The 22,544-nt window shown below is 42.3% G+C and overlaps 2 protein-coding genes across 9 annotated transcripts in view; one reads left to right on the top strand and one right to left on the bottom strand.

Moving 5' to 3' along the window:
• Window positions 1–22,544, bottom strand: part of LOC6507117 (pleckstrin homology domain-containing family G member 5) — a 52,705-nt gene that overhangs the window by 13,868 nt on the left and 16,293 nt on the right. Inside the window, exon 1 of one of the 8 annotated variants that reach the window (XM_001956602.4) lies at window positions 2,402–2,543. The exons of 4 other annotated variants lie outside the window; for them this stretch is intronic. The gene's annotated coding sequence lies outside the window, so the exon portion shown is untranslated. Of the gene's footprint in view, window positions 1–2,401; window positions 2,544–22,544 lie in introns of those variants that run through there. 3 more of the 8 variants (XM_032454526.2, XM_032454530.2, XM_032454531.2) reach the window with 3 other exon arrangements.
• Window positions 19,811–21,087, top strand: LOC6507934 (protein snakeskin). Its single transcript, XM_001956604.4, has 4 exons — window positions 19,811–19,961; window positions 20,027–20,105; window positions 20,316–20,512; window positions 20,638–21,087. Exons 2-4 carry the CDS (start codon window positions 20,055–20,057, stop codon window positions 20,876–20,878), a joined length of 489 nt encoding a protein of 162 aa, XP_001956640.1. The 5' UTR covers window positions 19,811–19,961; window positions 20,027–20,054; the 3' UTR covers window positions 20,879–21,087.

Below are 22,544 nucleotides of genomic sequence, written 5' to 3'. Positions count from 1 at the left end.
TTTATTGTTATTAATATTATTTGCACATAAATATAACAGTAAATAAACATACAAAGTGCGTTATGTGTGGCAGGTCGAGAGTTGACAGCTAGCCCCTGCCACACTGCCAGCTTGCCCCTGGCTGTTGCAAATAAATCATTGCACACGCCTGGACGCCTCTCGAGCACGCAACGTGCCTCCATCCAGTCCTCAGTCCTCCTCCTCCAATTCTGAAGCTTTTCGCAGCCAGGAGGCAGTGAGCCAGGAGGACCTTCTTCCGGGCGTTGTTTAGGCCAAAATAATGTATAATTAAGCTGGCCCGAAACACCGAGAGTTCAGCCGGGCCTTTAATAAAGCCAACCATCTTTCATGCCACACACATATGGATGGTTGGGGCGGAGGTGGTGCTGACAGGTCAGGGGCGGTTCAGAGGAGTTTTTGTGGATGGTTGGAGAATATATGGGTCACCCCTTTAGAAGGTTGGCAGAGAGGCAGCCTGGGCAGGGCGGGCATCTAACAAGTTATTTTCAATTAAGTGTTCTTAACACGTTGCCTAATCGACAGACATGCTCCCCCGAGTCCTTGCCGGCTCCTGCCACCCGCCTAATCACATTATTGCAGAGCCAAAGGAGCCACACAAAAGGTCGAGCAAAAACAGTGACATGATGTGATTTCATCTTGTTTTCAAGCTAAAATTTCCACTGGGATTATGGATGTTCAAGGGGTTTCGGGATAACATTTTCAAGCTTTAACTTTTTTTTTTTTCACCAAAAATATTTCATTTTGTCCTGGCTGGCATTCTGTCCTGAATGTGTAGCAGTCCTTGCATAATTGCTGTCTATTGCTAAACCAATTTAAACCTGCCGTGCCACAGGACACATCGGTGTTCCAAAATTCATTTTATCACGGCACGGCAAATCGCAGAAACGTTTAAAGATAAACGAACATGTTTCTCGACCCACACTCCCCGCTTAAATGAAATTAAATGTGTGTCTTGCGATAAAATTTTATATTCAAAGCCCCCCTGCGCGAAGGGGGTGACCCCGATGAGGCAGCGAGTTCAGTTCAAGGCGCTTTTCATTTTCAGGACAAGAACAACTAGCCGCCGCTTCTGCCACCAAGCGCCGTCATTTCCGCTGCCTGTCAGAGCAGCAACAATTTAATTTTTATTGTTATGATGTCATCAGCATAAGAACCCGGTGCCCATGCCCATGCCCATGCCATTTCCAGGCCCACAACCCCCCTGGCATTGGGCAGCCTTATCCCAGGACCTTCTTCTGCGATATCGAAAGCCTCGCTGACGCACTCGGAGGACGTGAATCACATACAAATTGCCGGTGCCGGTGCCGGAGCTGGAGCTGGAGAGTCAAAGTGGCAAAAAGTCTTACTAAAATAGGCACTACTATTCCCTGGCCAGGGGCCCGGAGGCGTCCAAATGCGATTTATGCCGCGGCTGGATTTAGACGGAACACTGACCAGTCGATAAGTTGATTGTCGCTACAGTGAGGACTCTAGAAGATGAATGTTTTTCCCACTTCAACTTCTAAGTCTTAAGATATAAAGAGTTCCTTCTCTCCACTCCCTAGTCCTTTTCTAGAACTCTATACCCAGGTTGTTCTTTAAGACCCATCACTGTTTATAGACACTCGTCAGAGTCTGATGGGTTGGGTTAGAATTATGCCCCCCGGCCCCGACTCAGAACCAGGCCCAGGCCCGTGAACATTATTACGATGCCGGCTTTTATGTGGCTGTGGTAATGTAACATTTTGCTGAGCAATCAAAAGGCGCATCAAAGTTTCCAAGTTCCACGAGGGGTGGCAGGACTGAGGCAACTGGAGAACCGCATCCACCTGGCCAACTTGCAGCGGGAGTTTGATCGATAAACCAGGCCAAAAGGCAACCGAGTCGAGGCCTCTCGTTCTCCTCCTCCAACTGCAAATTGTGGCAGGAGGCAACCTCCCGTCCCATGTCAGTGGCAAAGTTTAATCTTTGAAGCCGGCGACACATTGGGCGCCCAAATTGATTTTTAAAGTTATCAGAGAGTAGAGCCGAAGAGCCGACCGACCGTCTGTGATTTATGCAAAGAGGTTGCTTCTAACTTGTGACGGGGAGATTCTTCACCAATCGGGTCAAAGTGCAGAGTGCAAAACCGAAACAAAAACAACAGAAGCTGACAACTGGTCCCAAAAGAAAACAAAACAATGGCCATCCATCATGCTGCTATCATGGGGGTTTTCACTTTTCTATCCAAACACTAAAAATAAAAAATAGAATAAAAATCAATATAAAAATTATTCAAAAATTTTGTTGAAGGGGTGCTCCTATCAGGACACTTTCTGATTATTATTATTCCTCTAAAAAAAAGGACTTTATTTTTCTTTGTGCACCCACTCCTTGATGATTGCCACCTGAACTTACTCACCTTTGGGTTGGTTCATTAATGGGACCTCTTCAATTCTGATTCTGATTCTGATTCCGATTCCGATTTTTGTTTCTTCTTTTTTCGAGTCCTTTTCCTTTTGTTGAGTCGTTGTTGTTGCTGCTGCTGTTGCTGCTTCTGCCTCCTGCCGCACATTTATTTTTGCAATTTGTTTGCCTCTCTGTGGGTCTGGGTCTGGGGTTTGTTTGTTTGTTTGTTACTTTGTTGGTTTGTTTGCTTTGTTCTCACACGCACAGCCCACCCACTAAACACCCGCACATCTAAACACTCTCTTACATCTAAACACTCGCGCTAAGTACTTGGACTCAAATACAGTACCTGTATTTGAATCTATACCTGTAACTGCACAGTATCTGTATCTGTATCTGTTACTGTGTAACTGAGTAAGTGAGATGAGTCGTCCTGGCAGCAGGATGAAAGCTACGTAAATGAGTTTATTGCCGGCAATAAGCAGAGTTAATGCGCCTGCACGAGAGGCATCGATGCAATATATCATCTGGATTCGAGTCGTTACCTTGAAAGAGACAAGAGCAGAGGTATGGGGTTAGTGGAGAGTCATAAAAGGCTTCTAAATATAACCAGAAAGGCTTTGACTTCACATTTAATCATCACAAAGTGGCCCAGAAACATGGCTTGAATCGAGAATCTTATATCTTATTTTATACGAAATTGTTTACACAATATAGTAGTTGCTGAAAAGTTTATCTCACGCTTGTATCGAGCCTCGTATCGTGTTCTTCCGAGCAAACTAAAGTCAACAGAGCTGGCACGAAGACCCAGAGAGCCGGACCCGGACCCGGACCCGGAGAACCCACAACACAATTACGAGGCTACTTGGCTGGCGTGCGGCCCGTAGTCAGATTACTCATTGCACGTGGAAGGTACGAGTGGCAACAGCAATTCAAGACAGCTGACGTACTTTTTACCCAAGGATTCCCAGCCCTGGGTTAGAGGTAGAGGGATAATAAACCTTTTAAATTTCCCAACCAACTGCCGCAAAAATGGGAGAGTAATTTAATGAAGTAAAAGGGAATATTGGAAAATAAGAAAGTTCTATTAGAGTCTACAGTAGAGAGTCTAGATAATAGATTGTAATTTAAAGTAGTCCTCCTCTTTTTTGAGTTTAAAAGCATGAATATCTTCATGTTTCAACTTAGGTTTAAGAGGTTAAAAGTTTAAAAAATAAGAAGGCTTTACAGTAGAGACTCTACAAAATAGATTATAATTAAGTGTAGTCCTTCTCTAATATTATTTTTAAAATCTGAATATCTTCCTAAGCTATTCATCACTTCCCTTGTTGATTTAAAGACATCTAATTATGTTTCTCTAATTATATATCTTTCCAGAGAAGGATAAGAAAGCTCTAGAGTCTAGGAAATAGTTTATAGTTTAGTTTAGTCCTTCTCTGATATAAGTTTAAAAGCCTGAATATCCCCTTTAAACTATTTATCCCTTCTTAAGCATGTTAAACATTTTAAACACGTTTTTGTTTGTTCAAGTCGAGCTGTTAATTATGTTTCATTCAGTTTTAATCATCCACAAGCTGCAAGCCCTCATTTGCATACAACAATATCCTGAAAAGCCATAAGTAATAGCAACCAGAAAGGCGTTGAGCTATAGTGTGTAATAATGGAATGAACAAATCTCGGTGCTCTTATCAAGCAAACCCATTTCCATGAAATCCCCATGTGGCTGGTCCAGAGCTGGTGTTCTGAGACCACCCCCCAAAATGTTATGCAAAAAACAAAAATTCAATTTCAATTCAATTAATCACGCTTGATTACCACCAATAATGGCCAACAGCATCAGCCGGCAGAACAGAGAACAGACAGCAGACAGCCATCTGGGTGGCAGGACCCTGACAGGAGTGACTAGAGAGCCACTACTCGCCCCGATTCCCCAGTGCAATCCACTCTCCAGCTCAGTGCCTTTTGTCCTTGGCTTGCAACTGCTTCCCAAGCCGTTTTTTGTTTACCACTTTGCACATTCTGCTGTCAAATTTGTTGATTTATAGTTCCCGATGTGGCCTGAACAATGGCGACTATAGCGGGGGCGGCCTGTCTGATGACAGAAGGGCGCCAAGCAAAAAAAAAAAAGTGCCAAAAAAAAGTTGGATAGAACTTGGCACGATAGAAGTGACAAGACCTTAAGGATACCTGACATAGACTCTACGAAGAAGATCTCTCCTATGTCTTTGATTTTTTGTTACAAATAATAATAAAGTTTATCTTATATTGATATGTTATATCACTTTTAAAAATCTTTTCTTTTAATCCCCCAAGACAGACCATCACTTTCGCAACAAATAACAATCAAACTCACCAACTTTCCCCAAAGTTCAGGTCAGAAAGCAGAAACTCGAACAATATACCCTTATAATCGGAAAGAGTACCCCGTGTATGGGAAAAATGTGGGGAAAAACAGAAAACCTCGAAAGCAAAAACCAAGCCCTGCGATAAAGCCGACAAAACTAAAAAGAACACAACACACAGAGGGAAAAAGTCGGCCAACAATTTCAATGACAATGCGGCAGTTTGTTTTCCACTTGGCTTTTGTTGTGGTGCAGTTTCGATTTTTTGTTTTTTTTTTTTTGGCTTTTGATGGAAGTGGGTGGGTGGTTGTTGGGAGATCCTGAACTAGGCTCGTCAAGTGGCGAATGGTTTTTGGCAGAATGCTATTAGGCACTACCTGGAATAGTGTCCTGTCGGCCCCTGTCGATAGATCCAGTCGAGTGCACAGCGTCGTCGGAAGTGTGCGAGTCTGCCCGCAGAGCAAAGATTGAATATCCAGCCAGCATACAAATCCGTCCGTCCGTGTGTCCGAGTGACTGGCAGGGGCTCAGGACCTGTCCCCGTACTCATACCCGTACCGGAGATTCATCCGCAGACGACCGCAAACAAACGCCGCTCATTTGCAGGCAGCTCGCATTCGCTTTCGCATCGACTTCTGGTCCGGGTTGGAGTCCTGGCCCAGGTCTGGGTCCGGGACCGGGTCTGGGTCTGATGTCAGGGCCGGAATCCGATGTGCAGATGTGTTTGATGAGGCCGGAGATAATCGTTTGGCAATTGAATGACTCCCACATGTCGGAAATTGGGTGGCGGGGCGAGTGGATTTTTTCCAAAGCTCCCAACTATGACAGCCCAATTTTTGTCCATTTAAAAGTTTGCAATTTAAGAGACATTTCTTTTTGATTTAAGGACAATTTTCTCAATAAAAGGTGGTTTTTATTTCCCTTTGAATTTTCTGATATGTCCCCTTTTGAAAATTTTAAACAAATCATGGGAGGGACAGTATGGCCCACATAGAAGTCTATATCTTGGCCAATAATTATCCGATTCTCGAGCGGAATACCTTAATCGATTTGTGGATCGATTCTTCATCAATCTGCATCAAAATCTAGAAAAATTATATTTTTGAGATTTTTTGTCGCATTTTCTGGAGGGTCCCCTTCAAAAATCCAATAACAGGCATGGAGCCACTATGGGGCCCCCAGCGATGGCTATATCTTTGGCAATACTCATCCGATTCTTGAGCGGAATACCTTAAACGATTTGTAGATCGATTTTCCATGAATCTGCATAAAAATCTAAGAACAAAATATTTTTTGGATTTTTCTTAATTTTTTCTGGGGTGTCCCCTTCGAATTTCGATAGAATGCATGATAGCGACTATATGGCTCATAACGAAAGCTTTATCATGGCGAATAATCATTCGACTTTTGAGCGGAATGTTTTAAATGATTTGTGGATCAATTCTCCGTCAATCTGCATTAAAATCTATAAACATTATATTTTTTAGATTTTTCTTAAAAATTTCTGGGTCCCCTTCGAATTTTGTCAGAACGCATGGCAGCAACAATATGGCCCAAATCGAAGGCTATATCTTGGCCATAAATAAGGCGATTCACGAAAGGAATACCTTAACCGATTTGTGGATCGATTCTCCACCAATCTGCATCGAAATCTAATTTCGAATTTTTTCTTGAAGGAGCGTCCTTCAAACTTGTGCCAAACGCTTAGCAAGGAGCACCTTATTCTACCTCAAGCTCCACGATCTAATTCCTAAAAAGCTACAATTGTAGTATTTTTATTTAATTGGCTTTAAACAAGTACAATGAAAAACTAGCCCCTACAAACTTTTAATTTCTAATGTTCGCACAAACTCCACAAATGGGAAATCAGCTCCAATAAAGTCAAAACTTTTATTCATGACCGTACTTGGCTTTTGCAATTTAGATTTGATTTAGAAGGGGGCAGGGGGAGGTGCAGGGACACCCCAAACTCCCACACTTCCGGCATAATTCTGCCACAAACGGGGCCACTAAAAATTTCCAAATTGGCCAAATGAGTGGACCTACTTTCGAGTGGCTTTAACCCCAAATGCAGAGGCCATTATAAAAAGCAGGAGAGCCAGAGCCACACGCCGGCGAACGTTGACCAGGCCGGCCTTTGGGTCTTGGGGTAGGGTCCTGGGGCCCGTCCATAAATAACAGCACAACAGTCAGATAAATTCGCAGGAGCTATAAACAAGCTACTGCTCCGGCGGCTACTGGCCGCCACCACCCGCACTCCCAGTCCCGGTCAAATCGATTTAAATGCTTCGTTTGCGTGTTTTGTGTCCTGAGCTCTCTGGTCGGAGCTAGCCGGTGTTACCTTGAAGTCTTTATGTAACTTCTATAACAGTCCAGTCGTCCTCCCAGGACCTGTAGTCCGCCGTTCCCGTGCATTGTGTCCCGGTTATAGCCGCCACAAAGCAAATTTCCATGCTAAATAGCCCGACACGTGGCATCTGCCATTCTCGACCGCGTGCACCATTTTGATTGGCGTTTGATAAGAAGCAAGGACTCCAGTAAGGACTACAGCAAGGAGCACAGGGGAAGCCAAAGATCCGAGCCAGGAATCAGGCCAGGGAGCTGGACACCGGAGCGGAACGGAACGGAGGCGCCAGATAAGGGCCAACCACCACCACCACGGCTATAAGGATACAAGGATACAAGGATACACTTTCCGTGTGCGCTGCATTGCTTTCGAACAAACAGATTTTACGGCCACTAAAGTCGGGGCAAGCGGCACGCAAGGATAATTAGGGACTTTGATGGGCGAACGGGATTTTTGATTTTCCAAGGCTGAGCGATCGGAAGGTTTAAGCTTTAAGGGTTTAAGTTCTCATCTATTCTATAACTTGGGTACTACAACCTACTACCTATTCCATTTTGCGTGATGGGACTGGAAACTATTAGCAGTCGCCCTGGGGAATTAGTTAAGCTCTCGAAAGATTTTCGCACAAACGTGCGAAACATGAACCAATTTCAGAACCAATTGGCAACCAACTGTTATGGCCAACAGGAACGTGGCTTAAACACTTGCCGATAAAACAATAGTTAAGAGAATTGTAAGAATTCTTTAATTTAAAAATCAGACAATACATTAAAGCCTAAAAGTGACACCTAATAGACATCCTACTCCCTATTATTAAACTATAAATACATCTCTTAACTCCAAGACCTTAAATCCCTATTATTTTGACCACATCTGTATTGGGATATCTGTACCCATGTGGGCTATATGCCAAGCTAAAAGTTCATTGCATATTCACATACACGATCGTACATATATATCCTTGCGTTCTTGGGCTGCCCTGCGGGAGTATAGTTGCAGTTGTTTGCCTAATACATTGCTGCAAGAGCAAATCAACACAAATTTTCGAAGGATACGTGTGCGGACTTTGTTGCTGTTGTTGGCTGTTACTGAGCTGATGTCTGAGGGAGGGCCCCCCGCCTCCCCCCATCATGTCACTGTTGCTACATGCAACATGCCAAGCCACTCCCACTCCGACAAGAAGACGAGCCTGACATGCAAACACATAAACGCCATTTCGACCCCCGAGTTTGCCACCTAAATGGCAATGACATCGTCCAAGACATCGTCCGGAGAACGGTTCACTTTCAAATCCAGGTTTTTTCTTCGTCTTTGTGTCATCCTTGTACCAGGTGCTTTAATATGCTACCAATGCTATCCCATCTTCTGTCCACTGATGTCGATGGCCGAAGTCATCCGAATCTGGTCCTGAGACGTCAAATTAATTTCATTCAATGCCCCAGCAGTGATGGCAAGGATTTTAAAGGCAATTATAAATCTGAAAATACTTAATATTATTTATAAATTAAGGTTATAACAAAATCTTAAATCAATCCTTTAAAATTAGCCCAAAAAAAAGGTGCAACTTGACAAGAAAAGTACCAACTTAGCTGGGGACATCGCGGCTATATTGGATCTGGATGAGTCAGCCATCCGGAGCTGATTGCTGTCCACAACCTGAACCGGATTCCCATCTGACACGTACACACATGTGTGACAGTTCCCAAAACACGACCCGGCTTAGGCCACATCTAGTTTTCGTCGAGAAAGACAGCCAGAAATGGTTGGGCCCCCAAACGAACGGGGCCAACTCCGGGCCGGGCCGGGCTTAATGAATTATGTGCGAACTGAAAGTTTCCCAAACTATCCACAAATCAAATGATTTCCGCATAAATTTACGTAATTCGCACCTGCGAAACGTGCCGAAGGACGGAGACTTCCCAGGAATCAAGTCGAGACCATTGAAATTGTAATAAATAAAGGTAAGTTACTCAGATAGGTTCTGAGAACTCGCATTGAATGCCAGGTTAAAGTTCAACTGCCATTTTTAGAATTACTTAACTGTGAATGGAAAATAAAAACCCATTCGGCCTGGCAAGAATTTCGGATGTCATGGTTGACCTGAGATGGGAATAATATTTATATTGTTTTATGGAAAATATTTCATTTCAGAAACATTTCAGTTTCAGCCAATATTTTGGTCTAATATCTTCCAACTACCTACTATATAGACCCAACTATTAGTCCTCTAGACAACCGTGTAGAAGCTCCAATGAGGTCCTATTCCGTTTATACACTCACTGACTTTTTACACATCGATTATTGATCCGTGCCAGTTTGGCGCGCAGTCCTTTTGCAACTTCTTACGTCATTTGGGAAACACTCGGCAGGCAACTGGTTCGTTCTGGTTGCCCTGGAGGTCGACTTTTCCCCACCAGAATGTGTCATCATTAGGGCTCGTCCTCGTGCATTCCTCTCCCCCCGCATGCCCCATTGTCCCTTGCTCCTTCTCTGGCAAAAAAAGTCCTTTTGGCCAATACACGAATCGATCGCTGTGGTTTCTTTCATTAAGTATATTTTTCGCGCGCGTTGGTTTGTATTTGTAACGCCCCGGCGTTATTATTGTAATAAAAATTTACGTAAATCGTGCTCGAACATTGCCTCCAGCTCGTCCTTTTTCACCTTTTTTTTTTTTTGTTTTTTTTTAGAGGCAGCACACATTTGCTCACGCACTGTCGTGTTGGCTTGGCCTGGCGCGTCCTTCGACGAAAGTTTCCATTGTTTGCCAATTTTTATGAGCCGGCCACGCTTCCGTCCGCCCAACCACCCAGTCACCCAGCCATTCAGGCCATCTTTTGTCGGCTCCTTCTCCGCCTGGCCAACGACACCTGCAGACTAATTAATGGCAAATTCCAGCCACCTCACTCTGACGTACATACATGTCCTGGCAGCACTTGAAGAAAATGCCAGTAATTTCTATCATTCTCTCTAAAAGGAATGTATCCCCAAACTTACCAAATTAATGACTAATTCCCCGATAGTTCGCGGCTAATTGGTTATGAAATCATCAAGTAAAGGCCTCAATCTTTATGGATGTGTTATGCCCGCTAATGGAATCAAAGGATGGCGCAAATAGGACATCCTAATTGATTCGATTAGGCCCCTCGACTGTCTCACACAATTTGCATCTGATGGTGGCGCAGTAAAAACTTTATCGTGTTGTATGGATAGTCATGACATACTATAGTGATGAAAACTGGAGTGGCACTTTGTGTTACGTTGATTAAGCACTCACAATTATGAAGGACATTTTTGTTCTCGAGAATGCAAACACACATGTTTGAGTTTCGTCTTTGCTCACTTGAATTTGGAAACTTTTAATGACATTTTCGCTTATTATTTTCTGGGGGAGCACTGGAGAGCCAGACAATTGTCCTTACGGTGGCTGTAATTAACAGATGAAAAGGAGCAGGCTCTTCCTCCATCCCTCATCAACCGGATTATCCTTGAAATTACCACACTTCCCGCATATATGTATGTATTGAACCTATTGTCTTTTTGGCCTCGATAGCACTTGCGAATATAGTATTTATTCAAGCAAATTGCCGTTTACGACGACGGCATTCCATTCTCCGTTCTCCGTTCTGCAGAATTTTACATTTGATTTCCATTATTCCATTTGTTGCTTGAAAGGCTTTGTCAGCCTGATTTGGTTTCCGTTTCCCGTCCACCGACACGGACACGGACACGGACTTGGACCCGGACACATACTCGTCTGCAGGACCCAAAACTGTTAATGGCGACACACTCAAGCACCATGGCCCACACACATTCAGGACAATGGCTCCTTTGTTGGCCATTTCGGGCCTACAAGAGCCCAGGTCTCTTGGACTCTCAAGTGCCGGCAATTATTTACAACAATCCGAGAATGGCCCCTTCGAAAGATTGAAACGGAGAGGGAAGACGACATTGAGGATATCGTATGTGCGTGTGTGTTCTTGGGAAATAGTTTAACATTTTGTGGGGATTTTTTGGGGAGCATTCGAAGCAGTCCTAGCATCCTTAGAATCTAACATTTTCATCTCCATCGCCGTATGGCTTGTTGGCGACGTTTCATTAAGCGAGCGGAAAATGACGCATGCCCGGCTCATTCTGGCACGCTTCGCTTCACAGGACATTTGCGGTTATCCTTTATTGTCTGAGTGGCGATGTGGCGATGAGGCAATGGGTGACGGGCATCCTCAGCGATGCGCCACTCAAGCTCAGTTTCCGTTTCAAAGCAAACATTTTGATCCGAAACCAGCTGACAGAACAAAGGGAAAGTGCCTTGAAGTCCATTTGCTAAATAAATTTGATAAACAAGGAGCTCCCCTCCGGACAGAGATTGAGGCACTTGAAGAAAATGTTATAAGTTTGTTAATATTTCACAAAAATAATAAATAATAGTAGTTCATAAAGAAGTGTCCTTGCTCCCTGTAGTTCTATTTCTTTTTACAAACTCTATTTTTTATTTTTAAGTGCAAATACCATTTCAAAAAAAAAAAAAATAGAAAGTCCTGTCGCGGCTGCATGCTATCTCCACTGACCCCAATTGGCTACAAAGTGGGTGTCGCAGTGCTCCTCGGGCGGTGGAGCGATGGATTCACTTTAACATTCAATCTGGTAGAAAACACGAGACCGGCGGAAAGGAAGAGCCAACGACAACGACAAGGACAGGCCCCGATGAACGAACAGACATTGCAGACTTGCCATCCGCTCGGCACTCTCGCCGGGAATATTAAATTCTTGATGCTATTACCCGCTTGTTGATCCACATCATGCTAATTAGCCTTAACTTTTTGACGTCGCACTCATCGGGGCTAAAGATATAGTCCCTTCCTGCCTCCCTCCATGCCACAAACCCTTGGACATTATCGGGTTTCGGGTTTTTATTTTCAGAATGCTAATTGAGGGGCGAAAGTAATTTCAAAAATAAAAAAAGTCATCCGCTACGTCAGCTCTAAATTAAGAGTTCAGGGTTTTATTTGAAATGCCAAACTTGGTTTATTATTTTTATGAAATTAATTAAACAAGCAACTGACAACAAAATAGCTTCTAGTTTGAAAATATTTAATTATTATTTCCTACACGGCTGAGGGGCTTTTGGCGAAAAATCCCAAATCGCCGCCAACTATGCAGCAGACACCGCACAATCAGTGACCATTGTCCTGGGAAGCCGCACCTCCGTCCTGTCGATGGCGGTCAGTGGCCGAAAAGCAAAGCAAACCTGCATCGCCGCACCCAGGACACAAATCAAATTAAGAACCGAACACAGACCTCCATACCACACTGAACACTGAACACAGAACCGAACCGGGACCGGGACCGGCAGTAATTACGAAAGAGTGGCGGTGGGTTGGTGGGTTAGTTGGTGTGGGATGACCCACCTCTGACGTCCTCCGTATAGCCCAATAGTGCATAAATCACTTCGCATTCAACGAACACGAAATCTATGCCCCTGACGCGCCCATCGAAAGCCGCCCTGGCCTGTCCTGCCCCGGCCTGGTGATTTATATTGATTAAAACTAGATTTCAATTTCAGCCAAAGCCGCCATTACGAATGAAAGATAATCGTCCTCGAGTCCTTCGAAGGATTCAGCTCCTGTTCATCATGTACTTTAATATATTTAATTGAAAATTTAATCTTTTTCTCGTAGATTGTACAAATAAATGGATATTATATGCAAAGTGCCTGGTCTGGTCGGGTGGATATCAGTTGCAGGCCAAAAGAGCCCTTCATTTAATGATATGTTAATAAACGAGCGCTTTTTTCAATTAAAGGTATATTGGCATTAATTAAATACATGTTCTGTGGCATCCTCAATTGGATGTGAAACCGAACAACCAGATTTTAAAGTGAAATGGAATCCCTTCCATCTCGGTCCTTGTTTCCAATTCGCCAGTCACTTTCCACTTCACTTGGCTCTAGCTATAGCTTCCGGATCGGGATAATAGTGTTCAATTTTCATCCGTAATGTAGGACTGTTTGGTCTGCGGTATCCGCCACCTGTACGTCCTCCATCTCCTGCCCACTTTTCCGCATCCTTGTCCGTTACCGTATGCGTCTCAGAGCAGTGGGTAGTCACTGTGTGGGCTTCGTGCGGTTCGTTTTGTGGATTTGTTTTCGGTTTAATTAATTTTAAAATGGACTTCTACCTGGGCGCTAATTGCACTGACTTTGATTTATGTGTTCAGATAATGACCAAATTGGTTTTCAGAGCCACTGCTGCCCACTTTGCCGTGTCCTTGTCCTTGTGTCTGTTTGAAAACCCACCTAGTTGAGCTCCACGCTGCGCTGGGAGCACATTCCAAGGAGATTAATTCGAGAAATTGCCCTGAAATGGCTTTGCGCCAGGACTTTTGTTAAGAGGGCCGACTTAGGGACTTTATTCATTCCCTTTGTCTATCGAACTCTAAGTATTTAAAGAAGGAAGTGAAGACTCTACTTTAAGCCAGCTAGCCCATTTCCTGGCCACATTATATGCTCCACTGGAAGCCCGAAAACTTAACCCATTTCATGCCACCCAGTTCTGGTTATAAATTGTCGATTCCTTAATTGATAGCTATAAAGTTTGCTTCCTTTTTTGGCCAAAAAGGCGGAAAAGTTCAGGTGCCACGTACGTGAAAATTGAAAGTCTCAAGATAGACATTTTTTGAGGAAAACAAAACTCTTGAAAAATAAACTCTTGACGGAGCTCAGGAACTTTACGTTTAAGCTATTTGGAAAAAAATTGCCATGTTAGGCGATGAGGTGAAAACTTTTAAATAAGGATATCACGGGGATTTGGTGTTTAAGGCTGTTTCTTCAGCCTTTTCCGTTCAATATCTCATTCACAAATCCTTCTGAAAGAATTCCTTTGAAAAGGAAATACCACTTTCTTACTTATCTTTTCAGATTCTAAAATTTAATGTCCAGTTCCTTATAATTTCCTCGACATAAGGATGCATTCATTTAAGTTTCTCAAGACTCGGGAACTTTTGGATATTTATTTTCCTCCCCAAAACAGAAAAAAAAACCAAAAAAGCAATAATTTCTCCCAAGGAGGCCAAAAAGCAAAACGAAAACGTTCAAAGGCGTCTGTCTGGGAGGCTGCGATGCAAAAGTTTGCATCGAGTTGTTTCTGTTATCTTGAGAGGAAATTTCGGCCTCGTAAATAACCAGATAATTTTTCAAGGCCTCGCCAACTTGCATTTAAATTGTGAAAGAAGGATTTCAAGGATGAAATGGACAATTACCTGAAAGAAAAATAAATTTCCTTAATGATGATTGTTTAACATTAAGTTTAAGTGATCAGCAATTAAGTGCAACATTTAAAAAGAACACCAAATGTCTTGTTAAGAGACATTTAAAATAAATTGCCACATTTTATTAGGTAAGAGGATACAGGGCGGCAGATTCGAGGTGTCACATGTGCGCCAGGATATCCAGGATCCTACTGCTCTCCCCCACATTCTTTACACAAATTCCTGCTTGGTTTTGTTTATGAAAAATTCCCGACAACAACCCAACAGTATGCGGCAATAATTTTCACATTAAAATTGATTTATGACGCTCCAAGGCATCCCCGACACACAGCCAACACGCAGGATGGGTAAAAAAAAAAAAACATGGCATAAAAATGGCATCCAAATATTCAGGAGCCGACACATTCGACAAATCTTGAAGCTATTTTTGTTGGCTCCGAGCACCAGCAGCGGATGACCAAACAAACCAATGGAATTGGCCAGGAGCCTCGGCGGCGGAGCAGCCATAAATCATTTCCCGCAGCTACTTCGAATGCCGGCGGAGAAGCCACGGTGGCGAGGATTCCTTAAGCAGGACCGCCATTTCTTAGCAGCCCCACACCTGACTTTGCACCTTTCTTTTTTTTTTGGGCCTCCGGACGTCACGAGCACGAAGCGCACGGACGTCATCGGAGACCGCTCCAAACATATGCACTCAAAGAAAAAATATTTTTCTAAATTTTATAGGAAATTAAGTAATATTTAGTAAAGAATATAAAACTAGAGGATTTGCTTCGCCACCTACTTGGAAGGCCGCCTACAAAGCTCTCAAAAAGGATCAAATTTCAAAGATGATTTCTTTTTAAAGAAATTTAAATACTTCGAAAACTTTCTATTATTGATTTTACTTGAATTGATTATTGAGTTAGTATTTAACTTTTAAATCTTCGAAAAAATGTTTTGTCAAATTCTAGAAAATGTTATTCCCGAGGTTCCCTAAGAGTTTAAATTTAATAAATTCCTTATCGGCTTCAATTTCTTAAAAAAAATTAGAATATTTTCAAAAGTAGAATTGTTTCGGAAACCTCACATACAAATCTTTGAAAAAAATTACTTTCCTAAGTTCGAAACACAATTTTTTCCAAGTGTCCGACTGTCCAGCAAGGCTCTCGCTCATAAACGAAATTTATTAGCATTTAAATGTTTCAGCAAGAGGCGGGGGAGTTGGCCAAAACGGCGCACATATGGGCTGGCTAGGTAATGAATATTATAACAGAGCTCCTCCAGAGTTTCGGAGCTCAATGGCGAGGCGAAGAGTGGGCTGCTCCAATGCCGTGGGCTGTGCCGAAAAAGTATGTTGCATAAGCCAAAATTAGTTTATGCATATTTGAAGGTTTCGGAGCGGGTAACAAAAAAAAAAAGAAGGAAGGAGAAGTAGGCCAGGCCAGGCCAGGAGGCACATCGTCACTCCCACTCCTACCGAGTGCCATGTTTCTAGTGCTATTGTGTTTTCAATAAAGCAAACGCTCTGTGCCATGATTACATTTATCTAGTACTTTTGCGCCCAAAAGTATGTTAAGCATTACAAATTTACAAATCTCTGTCGTCGGAGTAGGAGCCTGAGCTGGAGCTGGAGAAATAAATGCCAGGAGCAATTCCTTGCGGGACAAGTCCTTATCCCACAGCTGGGAGACGATAACACCAGAGTATAAATTAAATGTGGCATTTCTTTAATACTTTTCGGGGCTTTCGCGTTAAGAGGAATTAAGGATTAGCTCAGACCTTCAAGGAATTATAAGGCGTGTCGGTATACAAGGGAGAATGTTTTAAAGATTAGGAACCACTTATCCCTTTTTATCTTATATGGAAATTTAAGGGGAGGCCATTACAATTAAAATATTTTTATTTTATTTCTGATGGCAGTGACAGTCTGCTCATAATCATAAATAATAGAATAGTGGTATTAAATGACTTCATTTAAAATTTATTAATGGCCACTTTAGATGACAATCTTTGTGCCAAGAAATGATTAACAATGTATTATAATCTGTATAAAAAATAAATAGTTGTATACTGTAGCTGTAATAGCTGTAATCTGTATAAAAATAAAAAAGGACATCAGAGGCATCACTTAAAAAAAGGACATGAGCCAAAGATTTCTTTTTTCAAAGAAATGATTTAAAATGTGAATATAAAATTGAATAGAGCCTTACTTGTAATGGAAAACTAAAGCCCGAAGGATCATTTCTGCACTTTTCGGTTCGGAAAGGACTTAGCACTGTCACATAGTTTCGAAAAAATCACTGATGACAAAAATGGGTCTCGGTAACGAACCCAATATTTGCAAACAAACAATCATAGACTCGTATTCAATTTTTTGTTTACCGGAGCTGCATCCCAGACCTGCCAGTATACATATTTCAATTGATTTGTTATTGAACGAGGCGGCTTCGGCTTCACTTCTGTCATGTAACTCTTGCTGGCTTGTTTATTTTGTTTGTTTGTTGCCGGAATTACAGTAGCAGTAGCAGCAGCACCACCACCACCACCACACGATAGATAGCCTTGCGGAAGCCCCACCACTGGCACTGCACCACGGAGGCGATTTAATAGCGTTTAAAGTCGCGCGCGTCTATAATCGCGCGAAGCGACCAACACGAAACTAAAATCTGTGGCCGGCGGCAGGTCGCAGTTCGCAGTTCGGAGGTCGGAGGTCGTCGGTTCGCGGACTGCTCCTCCGGTTTTGGGTCATCCGCACTGTGGGACGGCTGCCGACGAACTGAGGCCGCCGCTACGCCATCCGTTCGTTTAAAGGACAACGAAGCCTGGCTGGCTGGCTGCCGGGCAGAGAATGCTGAGAAAACAGTCGCTGTCGCCTGATAAGGATAACAGCCCGAAGATGGGGTACTCGGCAATAGGTCTGCGTAAACAAGCCAGTAATATACACAAGCCCACAAATAGATTTATGATTTTTTAGCAACAGTATGGGTTAAAAAAAAAGGATTTCAAGAAATTTTTAACCAAAATATTAGAATTCAGGAGGAATAAAATAAGAAATAAAGACAAGTTTTATGAAAATATTTGTATAGTAATTTGTTAAAATTTTTAGTTAAAAATTTAAAGGAAAATTTAAGAAATTAAGAACTAAACTTAAGCTATTTTTAAACTCAATATTAAAATTAATATAACTATTTATATCCCCCGAGTTGTTTGTCTAAAAAATATTATTTCTTTGAATATGAGTGCAAACGTTCAGCAAATGTCATAAAATTCCTTTCAAATAAACTTCCGCCCATCGTAAAATTGTCAATAAAAAAAATAAAAATGTTTATTATATATGTACAAGCAGTTCGCTTAAATTAATTGAATATGCCAGCAAGTGTGGAAGAAGTTTCCTTAAATCATTTTGTGGCAGCAGCATATTAGTTCAAAACAATTATTCAAGTTTCGAAAACTTTTCGCCTGCGATTATGTATGTTTAGAACTCGAGTGATAAGAAACTCGGAAACTCTCACCCACTTTCTTTTTGCTCACTCTCTCATATGTGAGAGTCTCTCTTGGCGAGAGAGCTTTGAGGTGCGCACACTCAGAGGCGCAAAGGTAAACAAACGGCACTTTCATTCATAAAAAGCAACAACGCAGCCGGCGAAAAAAATCAAATGGTAATCAAAACAAAATGGAAAAGCTCTCCCCCAATACATGTGCTCATCGAGGTGATTCTGCTGTGAGTCATGCTGCGGTCAAGTCTGCGAATTAATTTAAATCCGCCCACTGTGAGCTTGGATTTTGACGCCAGACGGTAGTGCTTACTTATAAGGAAACTAAGTACTCCCCAATAGGCTATTGAACACTCATTCGTGAGTTACATTGGGACTAGTTGTTGCTGTAAGCCGCTTTTTGAGACTCTCACTTACACACAAGTCACGGCCATATCAGTGCCATTTCTATGGTCACTCTCAAGCTCTACCTGCTACGAAACCCAAAAGCTGTGATAACTTTTTAGCGATTTTCAAGCTTACTTTTTCAAGGTTACAATAATGTTTATAGATATTTTATTGTTGTGAATTATAAATATTAAATAATAAAGATTAATACAAAAATAAATAATAAAAATTATATTTAGCTTTTATTTATTTGACACTCTTTAAAGAGAGATCTCTGCTAGCTCCATTCTCCATATGGGGAGAGAGAGCTCCAACAGCGACTTGCCTCACTGTATTAGTGACGGTGCATGCCGGTTTTTGTGTTGAATCTCTGCCTCTCGGGGCGGGTGACTCATCGCCAGAAAACTCAGAGGAGACAAATTCCAAAATTAAAGACTCCATGTAGTGGCTCTGGGGCAGGGGATCCACATAAGGAAAGGGGAAAGTGTGTGGCTTCAGAAGAAAGAACAACCTCTGGCCTTGATTTGGAAATAAATTCCTCAGATTTTTAGCCCGAAGACTATGTAGAATTCTTCTTTGTTCCTCTCAAGGATATAATTAAACCAATTTCTGATAACCTTGATTAAAAGAGTCTTTAAAACTAAAAACTAAAAGGTGTTTTAAATGGCTACTTAAAGTTGTTTCTTAGTTTCCGGAACCCAAACGCCAATGCGCCCATAATCCCACATTTAGTGGCTACACAGCCTGCACCGCGTGAATGAACCTCACAGATACCTCGTAAAAAGCAGAATAATACAAAATAATACACATCCATTGGGTTAATGGCTCTGTGGATATTTTTACACGCCACTCAATGACAGCTCGTAAAATAAGAAACTCTAGACAGAGTGTGTGATGTCATGTTTGTTCCATGTCCAGAACTTATGATTTATATTTACGTTTCAGATTGAATGCATTATGGAGATGCCGATGCACGTGGCGGGAAAACTACAATCTAGAGATACAGATATTGCTCTATAAAAAGTATCTATAAGTAGAACCAGAGTAGCTGCCTGGGGAGAGGAGTGTTTATTTCTAATTAAAATGCAGAATAAATCCCAGAGTAATCCCAAGCTATCGATCAGAAAAATGGTGACAAGGTCGGCTCATTCTCAAGGTCTTGGGGGGTGAGATGCATCCACAAAGCTATGGAGGGCACTATCAGGAAGGGAATACCAGACCTATGGCTCACCACCCCCATCGAGTATTCAAAAATATAATATCCAAAAGTGACGCAAGAAAATGAGTGAGTTTCCGGCCTCTTACAACCCCGGGCTTTTGTTTTTCACGTTTGTGGCTTTTGTGGCCGCCATTTAATGATTAAGGGCCTCCTCCGCCCCAGCCCGGAGCACTCCGGAGCACCCCGGAGCACCTGATATCGCAGCGTTGTAAGGCGAACCACGATAGCGAACCATACTGATAAGATAGGCGGGCGGGGCCGGAGCATGCGCATCTCCCTCTCTCTCTAGAAACCAACGACAGTCAACAAAAATTAGTAACCCATTTCGGATCGCACCTGTTATCGTGACTGGGGAGGCCTTATCTAATCGCTGACCGTGTATGCTCCTCCGATTGCAAAAGCTACAAATTCTTGGCGACAAACGACGGGGCAACAGGTTGACTGGCTTCCACTAATGATTTCAGTTTAGTCGACGACCGACAACGATACGAACACGAATCACTTGTTGTAGTTTCCGCGTGAGAATTACAGAGCAGATTGTGAGTGCCCCTCATAGTGATATAGTGCTATCCAGTGATTTTTAAATTATTCCTTTGAATTACAGCAAACGATCTAAAAAACAAAATTTAAATATGGTGTCTGTGGAGACAGTTGGTTCTATTTTCATCAAGGCCCTGAAGCTGGTAAGGAATATCAGTACATTTTTTTGTGAAAATTGAGCAATAGCCATTGGTAGTCGCAACAACTTGGGCTGATAAGCGGCCGTTTATCAGTCCCCGGGGCGTATTAGCAATATTACTCATACGCCGCGTTGTGCGGCAAGGCGTGGCTGGAATGTGAATCATTTGAGTTTGTACGACGTGACCTCATTAGATCCTTCTCCTGCTCCGCAGATCATCAACCTGGTGATCATCTTTCTCTACCGCTGGGGCGATGGCGGCGAGTTCCTGGGTATCGGTGGCACTTGGAACTTGAACGAGGAGAAGAGCGCGGATGCGGAAATAGTGGCCTCTGGAGTGATGGTCGGATTCCTGATCTACACGGGATGCCATACGATTGCCTATGCCTTTGGAACCACTAAGCACAAGGGGTAGGTAGAGAGAAATCCTCCAGAGAACAGACCAAACCTTATCAGTTTGTTTGTTTTTATGGCAGTGGTTCTGTTGTTTCCACCACTCAGTTCCCAATTAAAACCCATGTTGTTTTCTATTTCAGAGAACTCTGCGACACCATCATGAACGTGGTTGGAACCATCATGTGGATCGCCGTGGGCGGAGTGGCCCTCCACTACTGGAAGGGATACATGTCCGACGAGGGATTCCTGTACGTGAACTCGGAACGCCAAGTGGGCATCGCCATGGGATCGCTCTGCGTCATCGAGGGTGCTTTGTATCTCCTGGACACTGTTCTGGCCTGCATACACTACTCCAAGGGCGACACCGACTACACGCAGTAGAGTGGTCAAGTGGAGATCAGCAATCGCCGAATAAACAAACATCACACACTTTTCTTAATACTTAGAAGATTGATTTAAGTTCAAATTAGTTTTTATCCGCAATCGTAAGGGTCCCCATGTCGTTGTACTTTAACTAACTACCTAACACTTTAACTATTCCCATAACTATTTACACCTCAAGTTTGGCAAATACAAATAGTTAAGACCAAGCCACGGATACTTTTCAATTCGGGGAGTACCAGGGCAACTTATACTATCCATTCATGTATCGGAAATACTATATCTTAATGGAAGTTTACGTTTTAAACTGTCAAGAAGAGGCCAAGAAAGTCACGATTTTGTGGTTTTGATAAGCGGCAAGTGCGGATAAGAGAGTGTGAATTGAGTTTTAAAAGATTTATAAGATTCTTCAGAGACTTTGATCTTCTTTTTTACTGAAGAACCTTCTTAAAAGAAGCCTCTTTTGTTTAGAGATCAGGATCAACTAGTAGGATCTACTAGATATGATATACTAGATATGTAGTCTGAGTTCTAAAGACCTAATCACATAACACTCATTGTTCAAGCATTGAACACGATAAAAGTTAGAAACATAGAATGTAGGAGATCGGACCCATGTGAATAAGTGATTAACAGCATGGTTTGAAAGACGATCTCCTGCAGTCGAACCGAATATTTACCATATGTGGTGCACTTGAAGCACTTAAGAAAGGGCCACATAGCAGGTCAGCGAGCAGTCCGTTGATAAGTAGTTTTAAATAGATTTAAGATTTTCATGTATGTTTCTTGTAAGAGAATTGTAAGAAATAAAAACAGTTTTAAAACAGAACTCATTGGAGTATCACGACTGTTTACGGGGCTCCTCTTAACATTTGGTCCATCGAGACACCCTGACGTTTTCCCCCCTGTGGTAAGAGACTCAGGTTTAAAAAACTGGCACCTAGAAGTGGCTGCAGAAAAATTAAAAATTCTCAGCCCAAGGTAGCTAAAAAATAAGGCTGCGATCTGAGTAAAAAAAGAGCTCAGTTTAAAAATCGTAGTCCTCTGTTGTTTCCCCCCAAGAGGTAAGGAACACAGAGAATAAAATAATATAAATGCCAATGAGCATAATCGAATAGAAAGGAAATACAAAAATTAATAAATATTTCCTTCTATCGTGTGTTTTCTGGAACGACACCAGAATAATAAAAATATATATAAAAATTAAAATATAAAAATTTTGTGTTGGCGTATCCGAGGCCCTACATCGGAAAAGTATAAAACAAGAGTAAACGTGTAAAAGTTTAAAAAGAAGTAAATTGTGGACAAACAAACTTAAAAAAAAAAAAAAAAAATAAAACATCAGCATAAGCAACAGCAACAGTGGCGCTAAAAATTTTTAAATCGGAAAAAAAAAAATAAAAAATAAAACATAAAAAAAAAAATAAAACATCAGCGACACCAACATCAACAGAAAATAAGCACCCCAAGCAGAAGCAACATCCGAGCAACATCAGGAGCAATATCGGCTGAAGCAAGTCATCCACGCAGAAGCAACATCCGAGCAACATCAGGAGCAATATCGGCCGAAACAAGTCATCCACGCAGAAGCAACATCCGCAGCGACACCAAGGTTAACAGCAACATCAGCCAGCAGCAGTGACAACACCCCAAGAAGAAGCAGCAT

Source organism: Drosophila ananassae, chromosome 2R (genome assembly GCF_017639315.1).
Source record: "Drosophila ananassae strain 14024-0371.13 chromosome 2R, ASM1763931v2, whole genome shotgun sequence".
Lineage (NCBI taxonomy): Eukaryota > Metazoa > Arthropoda > Insecta > Diptera > Drosophilidae > Drosophila > Drosophila ananassae.
The sequence above is the reverse complement of the archived record's forward strand: the minus strand, read 5'-3'. Positions and strand labels throughout refer to the sequence as shown.

What these genes read in the sequence shown, in the direction of transcription:
- LOC6507934 (XM_001956604.4), top strand. Translation starts at nt 20,055, where the DNA reads ATGGTGTCTGTGGAGACAGTTGGTTCTATTTTCATCAAGGCCCTGAAG. An exon ending in TCATCAAGGCCCTGAAGCTG is followed by an intron (nt 20,106 to 20,315) that starts GTAAGGAATATC and finishes CCTGCTCCGCAG; the next exon opens with ATCATCAACCTGGTGATCAT. An exon ending in GGAACCACTAAGCACAAGGG is followed by an intron (nt 20,513 to 20,637) that starts GTAGGTAGAGAG and finishes TTTCTATTTCAG; the next exon opens with AGAACTCTGCGACACCATCA.